The 23797-nt window shown below is 38.4% G+C and overlaps 1 protein-coding gene across 3 annotated transcripts in view; it reads right to left on the reverse strand.

Moving 5' to 3' along the window:
• snap47 (synaptosome associated protein 47) overlaps positions 1-23797 on the reverse strand; it is a 109227-nt gene that overhangs the window by 64015 nt on the left and 21415 nt on the right. For all 3 annotated transcript variants that reach the window (XM_039753263.1, XM_039753264.1, XM_039753265.1), the window contains exon 3: positions 14571-15076. In XM_039753263.1, coding sequence (XP_039609197.1) covers positions 14571-15076 — 506 coding nt within the window. The remainder of the gene's footprint in view (positions 1-14570; positions 15077-23797) is intronic.

Genomic DNA, 23797 nt, shown 5'->3' on the forward strand with positions numbered 1-23797 from the left:
ATATTTTACAAAAACAATGATGGTTTGGAAGGTGCGCAGAGGGAGTTCCGACATTTTTTCAACTTAGGGTGTCATGGTCGGGTTCCCTTGAAACTGCATTGAACAATTTTCCACAACTTCATGAAAGGACACTAAATAAATTGAAACAAAGAATTCAAGATGAAATTCGTGGTATCCCAGCTGAGATGTTGCAGCGATCAATGGGAAACCTCAACAGCAGATTGGAAGAATGCATACGTACAGGAGGATACCATCTACAGAACATAATTTTCAGACATTGATAATTTGGATTACTGTCACTTAAAAGGCAAGTTGTAGTGGTTCAATTACTGTCAATAACATTTTTTGTTGGATTTCTTCTATTTTTATTGGGTTTTTCAAAAATTCCCGTTTTTCTGTGTCACCCTGTACAATACTCATTAGTACTTGGTATTCATACATCTTTTTTTATAGGATGACTGTTTTCGTGCTTGAAATCACTCACCTTGGCAGAAAGTAATTAAAAACAAGCTGTCACATGTGGTAAAGGTGCTTACTTAAAACCATTCGTAGCAAGTGTGAACATGAGTAGTAGCATGGTTTGTATCCAGCAAGATGGCGGTGCATGCAGATGCAGTGGTTTTTCAAGGTCCAAAGAATTCAGTGCAAAATGTGTTAAATATTTTCTCTCATATGTGTTGTGCTGCATATTTCATGTTGAAGACCTACTGTCACTATACACTGGTTTACACAATGTACATAATGCTCAGCATTTATCATTACTCCAGCGTTAAAGAAGCAGTTTAGTAGCCTTGGCATTCCGTAAAATTAGGCAATGAAAATACAAATTCAAAAGAATTGGCTATTGAAAGAAAGATCCATCGTTGTTGTAAACAATGTGAACAGAAACAGAAGCAAGGTATACAAGCTGGGGTCCACATCAGGATAGAAAAAAATCTGATCAGACCAACTCTCCCTTCTATCCTGCTTTCAGATGTTTGCCCACTTGATAACAAGCTGGATGACCTAAGACTTCAGTAGACAGCATAATAAAAGATTAGGGACTGCTCAGTTTTTATCTTTACTGAACTGTACCTGCATATTAACATCCCTGACAGGCCATTCAGTTGGATGGACAAACATCTTTCCAAGAGGACAGTGTTGCTTCAGAAGCTGGTAAGGTGTACGAAGGTGGTTTGCGTGTTTACATGAACAATGAATGGTCCAACGCTGCAATAGAGTCAAACCACTGCTCTCCAGTACTGAAATGTTAAACTGTAAAGTGACATCCTTTTTCCTTGCCATAGGAGTTTACCATTGTTTTTATTCTGGCCAATTACTTCTCTCCGGGAGTTAATTCTAATTCTAAGTGTTGAGTATACTTTACAGAACTATTACAGAGGTGAAAATCGTGCATCCCAGTGGTTTTATTATTGTGGTTGAAGATTTTAATTACATGAACTTGAAGACTGCTCTCTCCATCTTTTATCAACACATGAACTTTCCAATTAGGGGAGAGAACAAACTTGACCTTATGTTTACAAACTCTCACAATGCTTATACAACTGTACCACGCTCACATCTTGGTTTTTCTGTTCATGTTTCTTTATGCTACCACCTGCATACAGAACACTGCTTAAATAGTTTATACCAATTCTCAGTCAAAGTAGGTTGGTGACTAGAGGGAAATGTTTCAGCCTTGCAGGACTGTTGTGATAACATGGATTAGGCCAGTGGTGGCGAACCTATGGCACGCGTGCCAAAGGGGGCACGCAGAGCCCTCTCAGTGGGCATGCGCGCCGTCGCCTGAGCACAGAGTTCGTTACTATAAAGCCAGAGGAATGCGGGGCCGGGCTGCTCCCCTCACTGCTCCCCCTATTCACGGGCGCCGGAGGACTTTTCTCACATCACCCGCCCCTCTGCCCAGCTTCCTTCCTCTCCTGTCTGGGGTAAGGCGGGCGGCACACATGCTGCTTGAGGGTGTGGCACGGACTGCAGCCTTTTGAGCCTGTGATTCCCGTGGTGGGGTTGGAGGGGATGTGGTATAGCGGGTCCACAGCTCAAAATTAAAAAGGCCAGTTTTAACAGATAATTGCCGCACTCGCGGCTTAAAGGGGGTTATGGTAGAGTGGCCGGAGCGGTTTCCGGGAGCTTTGTGATGCGGGCAGTCCTCGCTTAAGCGCACAGGTGAGGAGTCGGCCGCATCTGTAATTATTGCTGGGAGTTGCTAATCGCCACACCTGATCCACGACCCCGTAATAAATAATGGAAGCTTTGGGGGCGGAGCCTAATAGGGAAGACCTGCGTGAAACACTTGAGAGGATCGAAGGGATGACAAAGGACAGCACAGTTAGTTATGAAAATGAAATTCTTAAAGTGTGGAATTCTCTGCCAAATAATCTTAAGTCAATGAAGGCACGCGAGATTGCTTTCCTTACTTTGTTTGGAACATCTTATGCTTGTGTTAGCTGTTTTCAGCTTTGAATTAAATCAAATCTGACACCAGAAACAGACTAACAGATGACCTGAGTGCTGCATGTATTGCTCTCAAACTTACAAAGTATGAGCCAAGGTTAGACAAATTATCAGCATGCATACAACAGCAAAAAGCACATTAATTGTTCAAAAGCATACCGAATGCAAACTTTTACCTTTCAACAAAAAGTTGTTTGTATCATTGAAAGCTCTGTTATTATGTTTTTCTTTTAAGACAAAAGATGTTAATGTATAAGTTGCTTTTCTAAACTAAAAGCTCAGTAGATAGATAGACAGACAGAGCATCAGTATTGGCAGTTCAGTCCAATTTATCATCCAGCTGCACTCCCAGGTATTTATAGGTCTGTACCCTCTGCACACACTCACCTCTGATGATCACGGGGTCCATGAGGGGCCTTAGCCTCCTAAAATCCACTACCAGCTCCTTGGTTATGCTGGTGTTCAGTTTTAGGTGGTATTCAGGTTAAATTGCCATGTTGGCACTTTGCGATAAATAAGTGGGTTTTGGATTGCAGTTTGGGCACTTGGTTTCTAAATGGTTCGCCATCACTGGACTAGGCCATGTTTAAACCAGCTACCACCTATGTGGCATCAGATCATCTTAAAGGAGTATGCATCATCAGTCACTGTATATAATATTAAAAAGGGCCTAGATGACGCGACTGTTTTAAAGACCACCAGAACATGTGCTAATCAGAAACCATGAGTAACTTTGGAGGTATGTGCACTGTTAAAAGCCCATAATGCTGCCTTAAGAGCAGATCACAAGATAGCCCCAAGGACAGTGAGGGCAAAGTTATCTCAGGACATCAAAGCTGCTAAGAAAGAGTATGGCAAGAAAACCCTCAACCAGTTTCAAAACACCGTAGACACATGGTGCATTTGGCAGGCAGTCTAAGCCATTACAGACTATAAGACTGCACCACCTGTCTGAGTAGTCTCAATAATGAAACAGAAGAGGTTTAGAGCCACTACAATTCTTTCTAGATTTGGTTGTCCAGCCAAACTCAGTGCCACAGCAACAATGGTCTTGGTCAGGAAGATGACCAGGAACTCAATGGTCACTTTAACAGAACTTCTGAAGTGCTCTGCTAAGATTGGAGAACCTATCGGAAGGATGACCATCTCAGCAGCACTCCATCATTGATGCATTTATTGTAGAGTTGCTAGATGGAAGCCACTCTTGAGTAAAATGCATATGAAAGCCTGTTTGGAGTTTGCCAAAGGGCACTTAAAGGTTTCCAAGTGCACGAGGAAAAAGATTCTTGGGTCTGATGGGACAAAAATGTAATTCTTTGGAAAGAACTCTAAGCACTATGTCTGATGAAAACCAGGCACTGCACATCACCTGTGAATGGTTGAGGCAGCATCGTGGTATGGGAGTGCTTTTAAGGACAGGGACAGTGAGACTGTTCAAAACTGTGGGCATTCTGAATGCAGTTACAAACAAAAAAAAACCTGCTCCAGAGTGCATGTCACATCAGACTGAGGCAAAGGTTTACCTTTCAGCAAAACAATGAAAGAAAATTATTGTCAAGCCAATGCTGTAGTGGCTTCAAAATAAGTCTCTTACTATTCTTAAGTGGCCTAGCCAGAGTCCAGATTTAAACCTCATAGAACATCTGAGGAGCGACCTGAAGATGACAGTTTACAGATGCTTCCTATCCAAACTAGCAGTGCTTGAGAGGATCTTCTCAAATCCAGATATACAATGCTTGTAGAGACTTAATCAAAGGAAATCAAAGGTGTAATTGCTGCCAAAGGGCTTTCAAAATGTACTGAATTAACAGTCTGGATACTTTTGGTAGTTTTTGGATTTTTAATAAATTTGCAAACATTTCTGAAAAACGTAATCACTTTGTCATTATGAGTTGTTGAGAGTAGACTGTTGGGCAAGAAAGGCAAAGCTTTCCAAAATTATATCTACAAAAAAATAAAGTGTGTAGAAACGGACGAGATCCAAATACTTTCTGAATCCACTGTACCAGGGACTGGCAAAAGGAGTGAATGTGCTGTCTAACTGCTGCGTCGAGATCTTCCTCTTATCAGCAATCCCAACACTGAAGACAGTACACAATTGATTTTTTAAGCCTGGTGATCCACAGCTTGATAAAATTTTACAGCAAAGGCACAGACACATGAACATAAACATGAACCATTTCTTCAAGGATCACAGCATCATCATCCAAATAGATTCATTGCTTATTTAGGACTTCGATACATCGGTTTATGTCAGTATATAGTGATTCTCCACTTTACACTTCCAGTTCTGGGGCTTCATGTATAAAACCTTGCTTAGATTCCATACTAAAATCTAGCTTACACTTGAAAGACAAAAATGATACATGTGCAAAATTAATCAATCAAATTGTACGTATGCCACCTACCATGTAAAGTTTCTTTATAAATCAACACTATGCACTCTTGAACGTGCTTCTACCCACTCCCCATCACCTCCACCAGTAGCCATGGATTAAAAAAATGCTTTTTTGAATACTGATGATCTAATCACCATATAAATTTGGCTATGTTCCTAAGTGATGTCTTTCCTGAAAAACATGGGGAAATAGAGTAAATGAAACTTCAGTAAATCTGACCTTGAGGCATTACCAGCTGAAGTGGTGAACCACAAAAACATATTTTTTGCTGGTCTCTTTGAGGAGTAGCAAATAAAAGAAATAAAACAGAGTGGGAGCAAGTGACAGCAGCTGAGTATAGAGAGCTAAAGAAATGTGCCATCATGCAGTGTCTAGACCGCTGCCAGCACAGAGCACAGACTGACGTAGACTGTATGTGTAGAAGTAAAAGATATTCTTATTGAACTTGTTAAAAAAAGGTAATTTTGTCAACTAATTGTCAGTGTTGTAATACATACAAGTCTCTTTACATTTGATGTACAGCATCCAAACAACTTTGAATTGCATTTGCATGGATGTGGTCATCTTAGCTTATCTCAGGTGACAGACGTAGTCCATGTTTCTGCACCATGTTGTGCAGTATTTCGCAAGCCACCAGAATGCGGCAAATCTTTGTGGGGCAATATAGCAGTGTACCACCTGATGAATATGAACACCCCCAACTACCTTTAAATGAACCAATGGTCTGTTTCTATGCCAGGATGTGTGCAGGAGAGCCTTTCATGTTTAACTCCTCTTTTGTGGGGTAAGGAACCAGCATCTTAAATAAATATAACACAAGCCATTGACAAGCATGGCAAGAAGTGAGTTTTGATTTTTTTTGGCTCATAATGACTGGCTTATAAGACTATTTAGACTTCCTAGAGCCATCCTCTCGGAGTAGTGTGCTAAATATGTGCCTAAGTTACACAGACCATTACACAGACATAACGCAACCCCTTTGAAGAACTTAAAAGAAGTTCAAGAATTAATATTTTTTGTTTTAAACATTTCTTTAATTGTATCCAAATAATGACAATTATCTAAGACCAGTGGAGGCACAGGTGAAAAATGAAACCAAATTCTAAAGCTGATTAGTTACTGAACTATCATGTTCATTTGTGTAATAATTATTAAGAAAAGGCTTAAATCAGTGGTTCTCAAGTTCAGTCCTGAAAATAGAGGTAACTGCAGGTGTTTAACCCAACCATTTTCTACTTTTAACTGAACTCCTGCCTTGCTTCAATTTCCCAGTCTTTGCCTTTTTACATAAATTCAGAAATTACAAAATGGATTTGCTTTATTTGTATTGGAATACAGGAAGCATTTGTTTGTGTTTTCTTTTTCTTTCCTTTGTAACATTTACCTCTTTAACATTCTGATATAGCTTTTCTTACTAATGCGCATGCAAGTGGATGTGACACTAAATTATTTGCTCACCTTTAGCATTCAGTATTTCTTTATCTATTCTTGCTAATCATTAATTGTCAGTATTTGGATAAAATCAAGTGAATAAAATCCATTGAAAAAATTACTTAAAAAGAATATGGTAAAAAAAGTTATACATTTAAAGCGACAGTAAAAATATACATTTCTCAATTTCATTTTTTTTTACACTTTATTGAATTTATCAAAATCAAATAACATTGCATACAAGCAAGTCAAGTTTTACAAAACTAGGTTTGAAACAAATCAGCCACCACCCATGAGAAAGAGAGCGACACCTAGGCCAACAGAGTAAAACTTTAATAGTAGGGGAAAAAAAAATAGAATAGAATCGAATTTTAAAAAAAAAAGAGAGAATCAGTTTCCTCAATTTAAATGCTTATTCCAAAATGTTACTGATTAGATCCTGCCAGATTTTTAAAAAGTTATGTACAGATCCTCTAAGTGAGATAATATATAACATCAGTTGTCCACTGACTTAAAAAAGGTGAGTTAGGATTCTTCCAGGTGAGCAATAGGGAAGTAAAGGCAATTACAGTTTGTTTGTCCTTCTCCACTTTAATCCCATATGGAATTACATCAGACATTGCTGTTAGTGGTTTAGGAGGTATTGTGACTCCAAGGCTGCCTGAAGGCATTTAAAGATTTTGGTCCAAAATGATGTTAATTTGGTGCTCGTCCAAAACATATGGCCCAATGAGGCTGGAACTTGATTGCAACGTTCACGGGTTGGATCTTGCCTTGGAAACATTTTGGATAATTTCAAATGAGACATATGTGCTCGATATATTATTTTAAGTTGACCACTTCTTACGCCAATTTAATATGTAGATCAATTTGATATTTTATACAAACTCATTAATTTGGTTATATTGCATTTGAGCGGTATTACTTTAATACTCGTAGTTTCTGTTATTTTTGTGATGAAATTTAAACTTTTTTTCTATATTGAGGTAGCCCTTTTGAACCCCCCTGATATTTACTATGCGGTAAGGCATTCTCTGCTCACTCTGCTCACATCATGTCGCTTCGTACCATAAGCTGCAAGTAGTAAGTCTGTGATAAGCGGAATACCGCTACGCTTTCCACTCATGGGACGGAAGGACAATCCCGACCACTTTTATATAGTAAGAAAGAAGAAGAAGATATCGCACAGTCTGGAGTAGAAAATCATCTTTTACCTGGAAAAACGAAACTACAAATCCCACCGTACATTGCAAAATGGACGGGGCGTGTGTGAAACTCCGCGCCTGCGTAGCACTCATGGGACGGAAGGACAATCCCGACCGCTTTTATATAGAAGGATGAGCGGTAAGAAAGGGGCTCAGAAAGAAATGGAAAAGAAACCTAAATCTACATCTAAGCCTAGACAGGCAAGTCCAAGGTCAAGGTATGGCCTTTCTGAGACCGACCTGGAACAGACAGGCAAAAGCCCAGACATCTCAGAACCATGGTCCGCTGAATCATCTCCAGTTGAGAGCAAAAATGGGAGCGAATGTGCAAGTGACGCATGTCACGATAGCTCGCCGACTCTAGAAGATCACTTGAAACTGGAAAAGGCTTTGCAGTCCGCGCTTTCATCTATGTGTATCGGCTGTAATAGGGCTCGCTGCTTCACCTACGGTGCACGAAAACAGAAATTATTTGTCCGAACTGAAGGTAATGATCACGGAGCTCAAGCAAGAGATCAAGAAAGATATAAAGAAAGAAGTAAATGGTATAAATGGTATGCTCAAGACAAGCGAGAAGACAACCGAGAAGCTGCGGCAGGAGCTGCAGGAGCTGTGGCAGGATAATAAAGACTTGGAGAAACGCGTATATAATCGCTTTGAGGTGGACTTTAAAGGCATGCTGGAAAAAACTGAGAAGCACATTCAGGAAAATTTGTCTAAACTGACAGCATTTGCCGATCAGCTGGAAGACGTTAAGCAGACATTCACGACTCGAATTGAAACAGCCAAACATTTAGCATCCACCACTGATAGAAAAGCAGCAGCTGTGAATTTCAAATGCAAAAAAGTCAAAGACAGACTTGCTGCTCTGGAAGATGGACGCAGAAGAAATAATATTAGAATCGAAGGTCTACCTTAGATTTGTGAAAGTCCAAACCCAGTGAAATTCATAGCTGAACTATTCTCCAAAATAATTGTAGAAGACTTTAAATCAGACACTGAGATAGTAGAAGTGTACCGCATACGGGATCAAACACCTCTAAAACTAGGACTTTTGCAGTATGCTTCAAGAAGTTACAATCTAAATTAAATGTAATGTCGCTTCTCAGACAGAAAGAAGAGATTATATTTGAAAATAACCTCATTCATATTTCCCCTGATTTCTTACCCTCAACAACTGTTAAATGTGCCTCTTTTTATAATATTAAACAGCGCTTACGGAAAGCTGATATCAGCTTCTTGTAATCCTGCCAAACTGAAAGTGGATATTCAAGGCAAACAACGGAGGAAGCAGATAAAGAGTCAAGAACGCTGATCCCGAAACTTTCTTGAAATACGATCGTGAGTCACACCCTGTCATGGCATCTGCTTGCAATGACACTGGCACCGTAATTATACATCCTTTTCCCTTCTCGGTCACTATCTGTTTATGTTTACATTACAATTATACACATTTATGTACTGTATGTATGTGTAGAAGAAATTAAATTAGTAACTTTTTTTTCTCTCTTTTTACTATTCTAAAGGAGTCTGTTAAACATCATACCTTTGGTTTATTGTTGTTATTATTATTGTATTATGGTTTACTATGCTTATCCAGGGCCACTTTTTAACACCATTCTCTGGGTTTACTATCTTAATATTTCAAGACTGTTGGAAGATTTTTTTTTATGCTTATAGTATTTAGACTGTATCGGCAATAGATATCTCAATTTTAATTCTCATACACCGCTGCTGGGGATCATGTTTTGTTTTGTTTTGGACGTGTTCTGTCTCTAGGTATGTCAGAGGACTGAGCCTTTGTGAAGTGGGGTCCAGCCTCACATGGGGAGGCAAAACGGGTGGGTGGGGGGACTGGGGGGAGAGAAAGAGAGCAAGCCATCTCTAATCCATCCTTTTAATCCTTATACTTATAATTACCAATTTAACAATAGACTGCATGGCAATAACCTGGGAAAATGGGAAATTAAAGTCAAAGCTGTCTCTATTTCGGTTAAGACTAAAAAATGACATAAAAAATTCAGAATCAATGTCTCCAAAATGGGACAGTTAACTTTGTGAGCTGGAATGTTAAAGTCCTGAATCACAAATTAAAAAGAAAGAAAGTATTCTCTCACCTAACAGGTCTAAATGCTATGATAGTATTTGTATATGAGATCCACTAATTAAGCAAGGATCAGTTGCGGCTGCAAAAAGAGTGGACTGGCCAAATGTTCCATTCCAGCTTTACAAAAAAATCAAAAGGTGTGGGAATTCTTATACATAGAACAGCCTCATTTGTAGTGTCAGATGTTGCATCTGATCCTGAAGGGAGATACATGATTGTCATGGGTAATTTATTTAATTGTAAAGTGTTTTGATAAATGTTTATGCACCTAATGTGGGTGATAGGGACTTCATCCAAAATGTATTTGCATCCATTCCCAATTTGAACACTCATAAAATGATAAAGGCTGGGGGCTTTAATTGTGTTTTAAATCTAGACCTAGATAGGACTAATGTCACAGGGGTGATAATATCTAACACTGCAAAGACAATTACACAGTTTGTAACTGACCACAACTTATCAGACCCTTAGAGTTTTCTAAACCCAAACTCAAGAACATATTCCTTCTACTCACCTGCGCATTATTGCCACTCAAGAATTGATTATTTCTTTATAGATAACCATTTCTTGCTTATGATTAAATCCTGCAAGTACGACGCTATTGTTCTTCTTTCCGACCATGCCCTTCAGATCTTGGAGCTAAAATCATTATGCCCCACATACTCATCTCACAGATAGCGTCTTAACCCACTTTTATTAGCAGATCAAAGAACAAGTCAGTTTTTTTCTACAGACAAATACATCCTCAGAGGTCTCTGCAGGAATACTCTGGGAAACCCTAAACGCCTTCTTAAGAGGGCAGATTATCTCATATCTTTCCCACAGAAATAAATTGGAAACCAAGAAGTTATCAAAGCTAACCAGCGAAATTACTTGAATAGATCAAGAACATGCCAGGTGTCCAGGTGAGGCTCTTCATAGGAAAAGGCAGGCTCTGCATTCAGAACTGAACCTTCTTGACAACTAAAGCAACTGAACAACTCAATTATAAATCAAGACATCATTACTATGAAAATGGAGAGAAGGCTAATAATCTCTTAGCTCAACAAATCCACAAGCAAGAAGTTCGCAATGCAATCCCAGCAGTCACCAACACAAACGGAGACAAAATCATTGACCATAAAAATATAATGCACACATTTAGAGACTACAACAAGTCCTTATATTCTACTGAGTGTAAAGAAGACAAGACACAATGTAATGCATTTCTGGATGCATTACATATACCACAAATAGATACTCTTAGTGCAGGGGAACTGGATAAACCGTTGGCACTATCAGAATTACTAAATCCTATAAAGTCACTTCAGAGTGGGAAAGAAGCAGGCCCTGATGGCTACCCTGCCGCATTTTATAAGAACTTCTCCACTCAGATAACTCCCCTTTTATTAGCAACATTCACAGAATCTAGAGACATTAAAATTCTACATCAAACTTTTCGCCAAGCATTAATCACTGTGTTTCCTAAACAAAATAGGAACTATTACAATGTGCATCATACAGATCAATGTCACTTCTGAATAATGATGTTAAGATACTCTCCAAACTTCTAGCTAGACAGATTGAGAAAGTGCTGCCTTTGGTAATATCACAAGATCAAACTGGATTTATTAAAGGCCGACACAGCGTCCAATCTTCGATGCCTATTTAAAGTAATATATTCACCAGCAAAGTTAAACATCCCAGAGATATTATTATCATTGGATGCAGAAAAAGCATTTGATATGATTGAATGAAACTACCTTTTCACTACATTAGAGAAATTTGGGTTTGGACTGAAGATTTGTACATGGATCAAACTACTGTATACCAATCCAAAGCTTCAGTTTGTTTTAACAACATTAATTCAGACTACTTTAAACTAGAATGTGGTACTAGACAAGGATGTCCCTTGTCACCACTACTTTTTGCAATTGCCATTGAGCCACTGGCAGTTCACTGTCGAAATGCTTATCAGATAATGGGGATTTTAGAGAAGGACTTGAACAGAAAATTTCTCAGTATGCAGATGATATGGTACTGTATATATCAGACCCACATAATACTGTGCCTGCAGTCCTAACAGTACTAACAGACTTTCAAAATATTAGATTGGACACCATCCCTTTTATCATTCCAGATCAGTTTAAATATCTAGGGGTAAACATCACAAGTAAACATAAAGCTCTCTATCAACAAAAGCCTGCTGTTTGTATGGAAAAAATTAAGCAAGACTTGCATAGATGGTCAACCCATCATCTAACTTTAGCTGGAAGAATTAACATTGTTAAGATGAATATCCTCCCTAAGCTTCTCTTTTTATTTCAAAACATTCCAATATACATCAGCAAATCATTTATTAATAAATTAGATTCAACCATAACCCCATTTATTTGGAGTTAAAAAAATCCATGTATCTAAAGAGCAATCCTACAAAGGCCAAAAGAAGAAGGTGGCATGGCTCTACCTAACTTTCAATTTTATTACTGGGCAGAAAACATATAAACTATAAAAACCTGGACATGGACACAAATAGATGAACATATACAGGCTTGGTCCGCAATAGAAACAAAATCCTGCAGTACTTCTTTATATTCCTTGCTTTCTGCCCCAATAAATGAAGTTATCGCTAATATACAAACAACTCAATTGTGCTTCACTCACTCAGAATATGGAACCAATGAAGGAAGCATTTTAAGATAGAGAATATTTTATCGGTGGCACCTCTGCACGAGAACCACCTTTTTCAACCCTTGCAAACATATGCAGTTTTTAATGTCTGGAAAACATTTGGGATTAAATCAGTTAGAGATCTGTACATAGACAACGTGTTTGCATCCTACGAACAATTACATTCTAAATTTAACTTTCCAACAACACATTTCTTCCACTACCTTCAAATCATAAACTTTGTTAAACAGAACCTGCCCAATTTTCCTCACCTCCCTCTATGCTGGAAAATATATTGCTCAATTTCAAGGACTCATACAGCATTTCTGCAATATATAAAACCATTTTACAGTCCCTCTCTCCCTCCCAAGAGGACAGTGGGAAAAGGATCTCTCACTCAACATCTCAGAAAAGGAGTGGAAGGTAGCAATGCAGAGAATTCACTCGAGCTCCATATGTTCAAAGCATACAATTATTCAACTCAAAATTATATATCGAGCACATCTGTCTCGTTTAAAATTGTCCAAAATGTTTTCAGGGCAAGATCCAACCTGCGAATGCTGCAATGAAGTCCCAGCCTCACTGGGTCATATGTTTTGGGCCTGCACCAAATTAACATCATTCTGGACCAAAACTTTTAAATGCCTTTCAGACAGCCTTGGTATCACAATCCCTCCTAACCCATTAACAGTTGTGTTTGGTGTACTCCCAGATGGGCTTAAAGTGAAGAAGGACAAACTGTGATTGCCTTTACTACACTATTGACACGTAGACCTTGCTAAACTGGAAGAATCCTAACTCTCCTCTTTTAAGTCAGTGGGTAACTGATGTTATATATTATTTGAAATTGGAAAAAATCTAATTCTCACTTAGAGGATCTGTGGAGAAATTTTCAAAACCTGGCAGGATCTAATCAATGACATGTTAGAATAAGCTTTTAAAGCACTGAGGAAGCAGATTCTCTCCCCATTTCTTTTTCTTCTCCATTTATCTTTATTCACTTATTAATTTATCTATTTACTTATTTTTACTAGCTTTAAGTTTTATTCTGTTGCCAATGCTCTCTTTCTCAGGGGTGAGGGTAGATTTGTTTTCAATTCTATTTTTGTAAAATTTCTCTGTTTGTATGGAATGTTGTGTGATTTCAATAAAATTAATACAATTATAAAAAAAATTTAAAAAAAGAAAAAAGAAATGCTGTCTAAGTCCTAAAGACTGATAAATATTATTTCCGGAATAGACGTTGGTGGGAAGTGAGGAAAATTGGGCAGGTTTTGTTTAACAAAGTTTCTAATTTGATGGTAGTGAAAGAAATATGTTGCTGGAAAGTTACATTTGGAGAATAATTGTTCGTAGGATGCAAAGATGTTGTCTATGTACACAGCTCTAAGTGAATTAATCCCTATTGTTTTCCAAACATTAAAAACTGTGTATGTTTGAGAGGGTGGAAAAAGGTGGTTATGGTGCAGCGGTGCCACAGATAAAAGCTTCTCTGTCTTGAACTATTGTACTTCCTACATTGGTTCCATATTCTGAAGCAGAACTGGGCTGGATTTCTCAATTTCATTAATATGTAAAAAATCATACTAGCATATTTTTCTTAGTGGAATATTAGGGGTGAAAAGGAACAGTCAATTAAAAAAACTAGATTAATAAGAAGTAAGACTAACCTATTAATTTGTTAATATCATTGGAATGAAAACATGCAGCTATAGTGGTACAGTGATTCCAAACTGGCTATCATCCCATTTTAGGGTACACTTCCTCCTACATCACAAGAGGAAAATCTATACATACAAGAAGCGAATGTGCAAACTAGACACACACTGTGACTACGTATGCGATTTGTATCCTATACACTGGATCTGTGAGGCAGCAGAAGTAAGCAATATCAAACAGCATTATTTTCAGAAATACACAGAAGGCGAGAAGAATGCTGAAAAAGCATGCTGAAAAACCAAATATCCCTCTTGGGACAAATAAAAATGAATTGAATTAATAATGTTGATTTACTACTATAGTTTGAATTTTAATTTTAAATAATACTTTTTTAAATAAACAATGCTTTTTAGTGAAAATTTTCTACATACTGTATGAATACACTGAATTGAATTTTATGACAAAAATAAAAATGTTCTCATGTATCCAAATACGCACAAAATCAAACATCTTATTAAAAATCTACAAGCTCTAACACAACGGCTTTTGGAAGATAGCTTTCAAATTTTTGAGGCTACACATGGATGCACATAATAGCCATGGATTAAAATAAAATGGTGCATAGCTAAACAAAGATGCCTAAAATAAAAAAATATATATATTTACCTGAACACCAAACTTTGTCTTCTTTACCATATGGAGAATTCTCTAATGGAACTGTAAAAGTAGAATAATCGGGCAAAAACTGTATTTTGTTTTTATATTGCATTTCAAGAACAGAAAATGCTTCTGGCATCTTTGCAGACAGCAGTCTGTATGTGATATCTGGCTTTCCAATGAATCTCTGCCTCAGAGAAAGTTCGTAAGGGCTATAAATCCGAATATCGTCTATTTCCTCTCTTCGATACTGGTGTACAAGCTGAAAGCTGGAGTCAGTTATCTCCAAATATGACAGAAGAACTACTAGACTTCCTGGTTTAGGATTTGAATCTTCACCTTTTGAGTATAAAACTGGGATTTTAATAATAATGTTTTGGTTTCCTAAAGCCTTTTCTGTAATGCAGGTAGTAGATGCAGCATCTGGTTCTTGTTGGGCTTTAGCATTCTTCTGATTTCTCCAAGGAAATTTACCAAAAGGCCACCAGGCAGGGTTCTCCAACTCTGACAGAAATCTAGCAACAAGACAACATAAACAAATATTAGCAATGTAAACTGGAAAAGACCTGTAACAGTGTAAGTTTTTAAAAAACTGCTATCAAAATAGCTACCATAATACATCTATTATTGATACGTAAAATGTAAGTGTGTGCATTCTAAGCTACAATTCTTTGAACAAACCACTCTGTGTAACCCTGAAGAAGTCACAAAACCTTCCTTTTGAATACAACACTGTTATTTTAATAATGTTTTGGATTATTTAAGCCCTTTCTATAATGCACAAAGCAGATGCAGCAGCTGGTTCTTGTTAGGATTTAGTATTTTACAGTTTTCTCCAAGGATACCAGTCTTCTTTACCACATACAGAGTTATCTTAAATAATCGTAAAAGTAGAATAATCAAGCATAAACTATATTTTTATACTGTATTTCAAGAATAGAAATGCTTCTTGCATCTTTGCAGATATCAGTGTGTATGCAATATACCTGGTCCTGGACTATACAAGTCCTTTTGTAGTAGACCACCTGAAACCACTGCAGTTTGACTATCAGAGAAAAACTGGAGTGTAGGATGCAATTATCTGTCTGCTCCACAATGCTTAATCTCACCTGGACAAAGCTAGCAGCACTGTAGGAATCATGCGTTTGATTTGTCCATGCTTTCTGTGCCATCTAACCATGACTGTTAAGAGGTAAGAGCTCTGCAGGTGGATGAGCCCTATGGTGTTCTGTATAATGGACTATTAGTTGGGCAGACTACAGTTTGTAAGACTTGTGGTTTGTGCTTCTGATACAGATGTAACACTGAAGCACAAAAGGAACAGTCCTGTCTCCTTTTTTCTTCATTCTGTACATCTCCAACTACAAAAATAACACATGGTCATGTTACTTGCAGAAATTCTCAGATGATTCTGCACTTATGGGGTGTATTGAAAAGGGGGGTGAAACAATGTATAGGAGCCAAGTGGAGAACTTTGTTTCTTGGTGCAAACATAATTGTCTGCATCTTAACAACAGCAAAACCAAATAACTGGTTATTGACTTCAGAAGCACCAAAGTGCTTCTATGCCTGGTCACTAATCAGGGAGTGGATGATGAGGTGGTGCACTCCTATAGGTACTTTGGGGTCCGCATCAATGACAGGTTGGACTGGTCTCAGAACACAGAGGAACTATATAAGAAAGGCATTCTCTTTTTCCTTAGGAGACTGTGTTCCTTTAAAGTGGGAAGCGACATCCTTCACATCTTCTACAACTCTGTGATGGCCAGTGTAATTTTCTATGCTTTGGTGTGTTGGTCCAATAATACCACTTCAAAAGATACCCACTAAATTAACAAGCTAATTACAAGGGCAGGCTCAGTTATAGTACGCACTCTAGAATTCCTTGAAGGTAGCAGCAAAGGAGAGAATTAAAACAAAAGTGAGTGCCATCATGAACAATGTTGCCCATCTTCTCTCTGACACACTAGCACCAACTACTTTCAGGCAACGAATTATTCAGCAGCAGTGGGTCAAGAAACTGTATTGAGGCACCTTTATATCGCCAGCAATATACCTGTACAATGTCTTACTGTGACATCAAAGTCAGAAGAATTCTTTCTTTTGAAAGGAAAGAAAGAAAGAAAGAAAGAAAGAAAGAAAGAAAGAAAGAAAGAAAAAGCCTGTTCTATCTATCTACATGCACTGGAAAAGTTAAAATAAAGTATTTAAACAAATGTGGTGTATCCTGGTACTGTATGTTGCTTGGATGAAGTAATTAAACTAATAATAATAATAAAAATAACAAAAATAATAGAAAGAAAACACTATTAGTTGAATTTTGACTAGATATATATTCAATGCAGTTGTAAATAAGAGCAAATTTCCTATGCGTATATGTTGACTATCACACACATGTGCATGGGAAGCAGGTAAAGGGCCTGAATGAGAGTAATTCCATGCCAGACAAGGGGATGTCGGAGTGCACCAACTCCTTCTCTCGCTTCTCTGCAGACCAGTTACAGGAAATTTCGCCTAGCCCCGATGACACAACTTCTGGTTTTGGCCTCAATGACGCCACTTCCGGTTCTGGCCCCATTGATGACATCACTTCCAGTCCTGGCCTCTATGACACCACTTCTGGTTCAGCCCCAGTGATGATGTCACTTCCAAAATTCTCCTCTAAAGCCGTCATCTTTGAGCCAGGGAATCAGTTCTGTCTTGGACTCAAACATGTATGAACTGTACATCCTTTAAACTAATTTTGCAGCCAGGAAATAAAATACGGGTGGCTGCCCCAAACCTTTTTCATGTCTCCAGTCTAATCTTGTGAGATGACATAATATGTAAAACAAACCAATAAACTACGTACAAGACTAATAACTGCAAAAAATACTAAGCTAACTAAATACGGCTTTGAATAGAATCTTAAACTGCCATTAATACAGTTATTTCATTCTGCTTTTTTAGTTCTTCGTATCTTGCCTCACAATACCTCATTTTAACAGAATTACTAAGAGCTTTCTTTATTTTTTTTAAATCCATCCATTATCCAACCCACTATATCCTAACTACAGGATTTTTATTAATTTTAATTAGGAACAGATAACATTCCATACAGTCAAGTCAAATTTAACAAATCAAAGCAAAATTCGACCCCCAGCCATGAGAAAGAGATAGGAGTCAGCAACTGAAGCCACTCTATAAAAGCAGCAAGAAAAGAAGAATATTCTTTTCCCTCAAACAGAAGCTTAGTCTAAAGTGTCACTGATTAGATCCCCCATATTTCAAAAAAGTTTTGAACAGATCATTTAAGTAAGAATTAATTTTTTTCAAATTTAAAGTAATATAGAGCATAACTTACCCACTGACTTAAGAATGGTGGGGTGGGATTCTTCCAGTTCAGTAAGGTAAGTCTATGTGTAAGTAGTGTAGCAAAGGAAATTAAAGTTTGTTTGTCCTTCTCCACTTTAATGCCATCTGGGAGTACACCAAACACAGCTGTTAATGGGTTAGGAGTGAGGCTGTCTGATAGGCATGCAAAGATTTTGTCCAAAATGTTAACATGGTGCACACCCAGAACATGTAACCCTTTGAGGGTAGAAATATACTACAGGTTGAATCTTGTCCTGGAAACATTTTGGAAAATTTTAAATGAGATAAATGTGCTTGATAAAAGATTTTAATGTTTTGCACATATGGAGCTTGAGTGTAGTCTGTGCATGGCTGCCTACTACTCCTTTTCTAAAATATGGAGAGGCAGATCCTTTCCCCAATGTACTCTGGGATCTTTGAAAGGAAGACATTCTAAAATATTTTTACAAATTGTAGAGAGATGCTATCCGAGTCTTTAAAACTGATCAATAATTCTTCTGAAATAGAACAAGGTGGAAGGTGAAAAAAATTGGGCAGGTTCTATTTAGCAAAGTTTCTAACTTGAAAGGAGGGAAGAAATTGTATTGATGAGAACTTGTATTTGAAGTATAATTGTTTGTAGGATGCAAAGACATTATCTATGTACAAGTCTCTAAGTGTTTTAATCCCGGACGTTTTCCAGATATTAAATAGAGTATATTTTTATATATGTTGATTTTTTAATGTATATGGGGATGCTTTGAAATAGGAAGAGTAGCTTGGAAAGGATGGTTTTCTTTACAATGTCGGTTATCCCTGCTAATGTAAGGTGGAGGGTAGATCATCTAGCCACATCTTGTTTAATTTATTCCATGCAGATAGCAAAATTTTGTTGAAAAAAAGCTTTATATTCACTTGTAATATTTACTCCCAGACATCTAAACTGATCTTCTAAGATACATGGGAAGGTGTCCAGTCCAATATTACATGCTAGAGAATTTAATGGAAAAGACGTGCTTATATTCAGGCTGATTTTAAGCCCAGATATCTTTTAGAAATATGCTAATGTTTTTAGGACTGCTGGCAAAGAATTTTTTGGGTTGAGTATATACAGTACCATATCATCTGCATATAGTGATATTTTCTGTTCAAGTCTTTCTCTGAAAATTCACCAAAGTATACAGTGATCCCTCGCTATATCGCGCTTCGACTTTCGCGGCTTCACCCCATCGTGGATTTTAAATGTAAGCATATCTAAATATATATATCACGGATTTTTCGCTGGTTTGCGGATTTCTGCGGACAATGGGTCTTTTAATTTAAAGTACATGCTTCCTCAGTTTGTTTGCCCAGTTCATTTCATACAAGGAACGCTATTGGCGGATGGCTTAGAAGCTACCCAATCAGAGTATGTATTACGTATTAAATAAAACTCCTCAATGATATATGATGTGCTTCCCGAGCGGTGCTTGATTGTTTGCTTTTCTCTGTCTCTCTCACTCTCTCTGACATGCTCTGTGCCTGACAGAGGGGGTGTGAGCAGAGGGGCTGTTTGCACAGAGGCTGTTTGCCTAGAAGATACGGACGCTACTCTAAAAAATGCTGAAAGACTACCTTCACATTGCTCCCTTCTTTGTGGCTGCTTTATCGCGGGGCGCATACTTAAAAGCCCAAAAGCACGTATTGATTTTTTGATTGTTTGCTTTTCTGTCACACTCTCTCTCTGACATTCTCTGCTCCTGACGGCGCTCCTTTGAAGAGAAGTTATGTTTGCATTCTTTTAATTGTGAGAAAGAACTGAAATCTCTGTCTTGTCATGGAGCACAGTTTAAACTTTTGACTAATTGGTGTTATTTCATGTCTAGAGGGCTCTAATAATGTTAACAGTGTGGGAGAGTTTATAAGGGCTTAAAATATATAAAAATAACAATACAAACATATGGTTTCTACTTCGCGGATTTTCACCTATCGCGGGGGGGTCTGGAACGCAACCCCCGCGATCGAGGAGGGATTACTGTATAGCCAATGGCTTAATGGTGATTGAAAATAGCAAAGGTAATAAGGGGCATCCTTGTTGAGTACCACATTCTAATTTTAAGTTATCTAAAATAACGTTGTTAATACGAACTGAGGCTTCTGGAGTAGTATAAAGTAATTTAATCCATGCACATATTTTTGGGCTGAACCCAAATTTGTGCAATGAGGTGAACAGATAGTCCCATTCAACCAAAGAAAATGGTTTTTCGGCATATAAAGATAATAAGATAAGGGTGTTAGATATAATGGGTTATCTATACTAATAAAAGGCAAAGCCCTCACTCACTCAATCACTCACTGACTCATCACTAATTCTCCAACTTCCCGTGTGGGTGGAAGGCTGAAATTTGGCAGGTTCATTCCTTACAGCTTCCTTACAAAAGTTGGGCAGGTTTTATATCGAAATTCTACGCGTAATGGTCATAACTGGAAGCTGTTTTTCTCCATTTACTGTAATGGAGATGAGCTTGAACGCCGTGGGGCGGAGTTTCGTGTGACATCATCACGCCTTCACGTAATCACGCAGTACATAGAAAACCAGGAAGACCTCCAAAAAGCTCTGAAGAAAACATGCATTATATAATTTAGAAGGCAGCGAAACAATAAGAAGCGGCGAAAGTGACATATACAACCATATTCATGAGTTCTGCTACTTCGGAAACAAAGCACGATGTAAACCTACACTTTAAATTAAGTTCATAGACAGGCTGCGCTGGCGTTTGTAATTTAGTGCCTGCCCATATAAGGCCGTCCGTCAGCGGCAATCCAATAGCAAACTCCCACTAAATATTCACGGGTTAAGGACTGTGCTTATGCAGAGGAAGATGAGATGGTCAGGGTGGTGTTTGTACAAACTCAGCTTAAACTGCGAGAGAAAGTTTTAAGTGCCAAGACTAAGGTAACATTAAATACAGCCATGGACATAGCACGAGATGGCACCAGCACAGCTGGGAACCTTCGATGCATGTACACCGAGCGGCTCACGTGAACTGACGCAGTGCACAGATAAAAGCAACAGTTCCAAAGAGCTGAACAAAACCGAATTACACAATTGAAAAGGCAGCAAAAATATGAAGCGCCTGATACATACAAGCATATTCATAAATCCAGCTACTGCGGAAACAAAGCACACGGTGGAAAAGTCAATGTCCCGCTAAAGGAAGACAGTGTAAAAAACCCGTGCATGCAGTGTGTCAGGTCTCAGATAAAGAAGAAGACGAGCTGTTTATTGATGCAGTAAGAAACGAATCGATGAATGAAACCTGTCATCTTTACAACGATTGACAAACACGGAATGTAACTTGAACACAACACATCCTACAAATACGAACCTGATTGAAAGAAATAATGATAATCAAATCCTTGATGACAGCAACACTCAGTAACACTCACAAAACAAATACTGTATATTGACAGTCATGTTACTATTTTTAAAATGTTCCCTTTTCTTTTCTAGCTTTTTAACACACTACTTCTCGCTGCGATACACGGGTATATATATATGTATATATATATATCCCGATCTACATACTCGAATAATGGATACTTTATTCGCCATCAATGATTGTTTTGGTAAAGCCATACTCAGTGTATTCATTAGATGAACGGTAAAAAAGTAAGAGCGAGGGAGGATGACTTATTGAGGCATGCAGGCTGTAGTGCGCGTCAACTCTATCTGAATTGCGATCACATTTGAAAAAATATATCTTTTCAAGTTCTATTTAGTCCATATGTGTCAAACTCAAGGGCCGGGCCACATCCGCCCGGCGTAATTATATCCGCCCCGAGATCATTTTATATACTGTATTATTGTTATTAATGGCCCGGTATATGAAGCGCTGGTAACACAATAAACTACAGATCACATAATGCAGCGCTTCAACTGCCTTGCCACACACTTACCGCGTTAATCAAGTCTAGCTTATGATGCTGCAAGTTATTGCGAAGCTAGCTCACACGATGCTGAAGAGAAAAGTTGATTCTGAAAATAGAGCCTTTAAAACCGATGGGAGGCTGAGTATATGTTTACTGAACCCGTGTGTCTCATTTGTGGAGCTAATGTGGCTGTAATTACAGAATTTAATCTAAGACGGCACTATGAGACAAAACATCAGGGTAACCTGAAAGACCAATGCAATGCAGAAGATACAGAAAGCAGAAGAATTAAATAAGAATCTGACACTTCAGCGGACGTATTACCCGTGCACAATCACAAAGTGATTTCAAGTGAAGCTGCTTTTATGGGAGACACAAATGCACCAGTGCAACTTGCCCCACTTTCCCTGTTGCCAAGTAATGTTAAACCAAGTCGTCACTACGGTGTTCCCAAATACGCACTTTGCTGATAAACTGAGCGCACTGAGTTTGCACGGCGCTTTGGTGACTTTGAAGAACAAAAAGTCCGTCTACATGCGGCTCGAACCTTGTGCATGTTTGGTAGCACATATCTGTGTGAGAAGCTCTTCTCAGTGATAAAGACTAACAAAACAGCACACAGGAGTCGCCTCACTGATGAGCATCTGCAATCCATCCTGAGAATCTCCACAACACAGAACCTCACACCAAACAGAAACGAACTTGTTGCCAAAAAAAGATGCCAGGCGTCCAGCTCTAAAATGACATATGAGCAAAGACAACTGAATGATTTGATTTGTTATTGCTGAAAGGAACACATTTTATTTATATTTCCAGGTTTTGTTATGCAGCATGTTCATATTTGAATTTGTATAATTTTGACAGGATATATTTTTATGGAGAGCAAAATCTTTTGGGATATTTAAAATCTAAGTTTATTTTTTATATAAAATTACATAAGAGTAAAGAAATTTGAATGTTTGTTCTTTTAACGTTTACTGTATTTCTAACTTGTATAATTTAGACAGGATATATTTTTATGGAGAGCAAAATATTATAAGTTGTTTAAGGTTTGAGTTGATTTATTCAGGAATAATATTCCTGTCTGTTTTACCATTCCTACCAAAGATATTTCTGTCGACTAAATAAAAATTCCTTCTATTTAAAATGTAAATAGAACTTGAACAAATACGATAGTTCATAATATCCACGCAGACTTGCACGTAAGAGCGGAGTTATCCGTTTTAACAAGCAGCGTATTGCACTGATACGAAATAGCTGTGTGTGTATATATGTGTGTGGATGTGTGTATGTATATGTATATATGTAGATATTGTAATGGATGGCCGGCCATTTATCCCGGCCAATACCCCCAAGCCGCCAGGTGGAGCCCTCCTTGCAGCGTGGAGGTCCCCAGAAGACCAGCAGGGCATCATGGACATTGGAGTTTTATGCAAAGCCCTGCTGGATGCCGTGGGGGCCACAGGAGGGAGCTGCAGGGAGAACCGAGGGCTTCTTCGTGCCCTGTGACCCGGAGGTTCGTCACAGGAAGAGCGACGGACTTCCGGGTTGAAGAAAGGGACTATTTACCCTGACCCGGAAGGGAAAAGGACTTGTGGACTATTGGGCAGAAACACTTCCGGGTCAGGGATTATAAAAGGACTATGGGAACTCCCAGACAATGAGCTGAGCTGGGTGGAAGGGTGGCAACGCGTCTGGGAGTTGGAGGATTGGTTTATTGTTTATTATTGTGGTTTGTTGTAATTATATTAGTATTGTGGAGGAGAGTGTGCTTTGTGCACTGTGGAAGAAAAATAAAGTCGATTTGAGGACTTTTACCTGGTGTCTGGAGTCGTGGACAGGGGTTCAAGGGAGCGAGAGCGCCCCCTATCGTTCACAGTGGCGTAGCCGGCAGGATACTCTAGCATCGTTTGCAGAGGACCTGAATCAAAAATTTCTGTGGGAAACGAACCCCGAGAAGACTACGGAATCAGGAATCACCACAGCAGCCA

The sequence above is a fragment of the Polypterus senegalus genome, chromosome 5 (assembly GCF_016835505.1).
Source record: "Polypterus senegalus isolate Bchr_013 chromosome 5, ASM1683550v1, whole genome shotgun sequence".
NCBI classification, from domain to species: Eukaryota; Metazoa; Chordata; class Cladistia; order Polypteriformes; family Polypteridae; genus Polypterus; species Polypterus senegalus.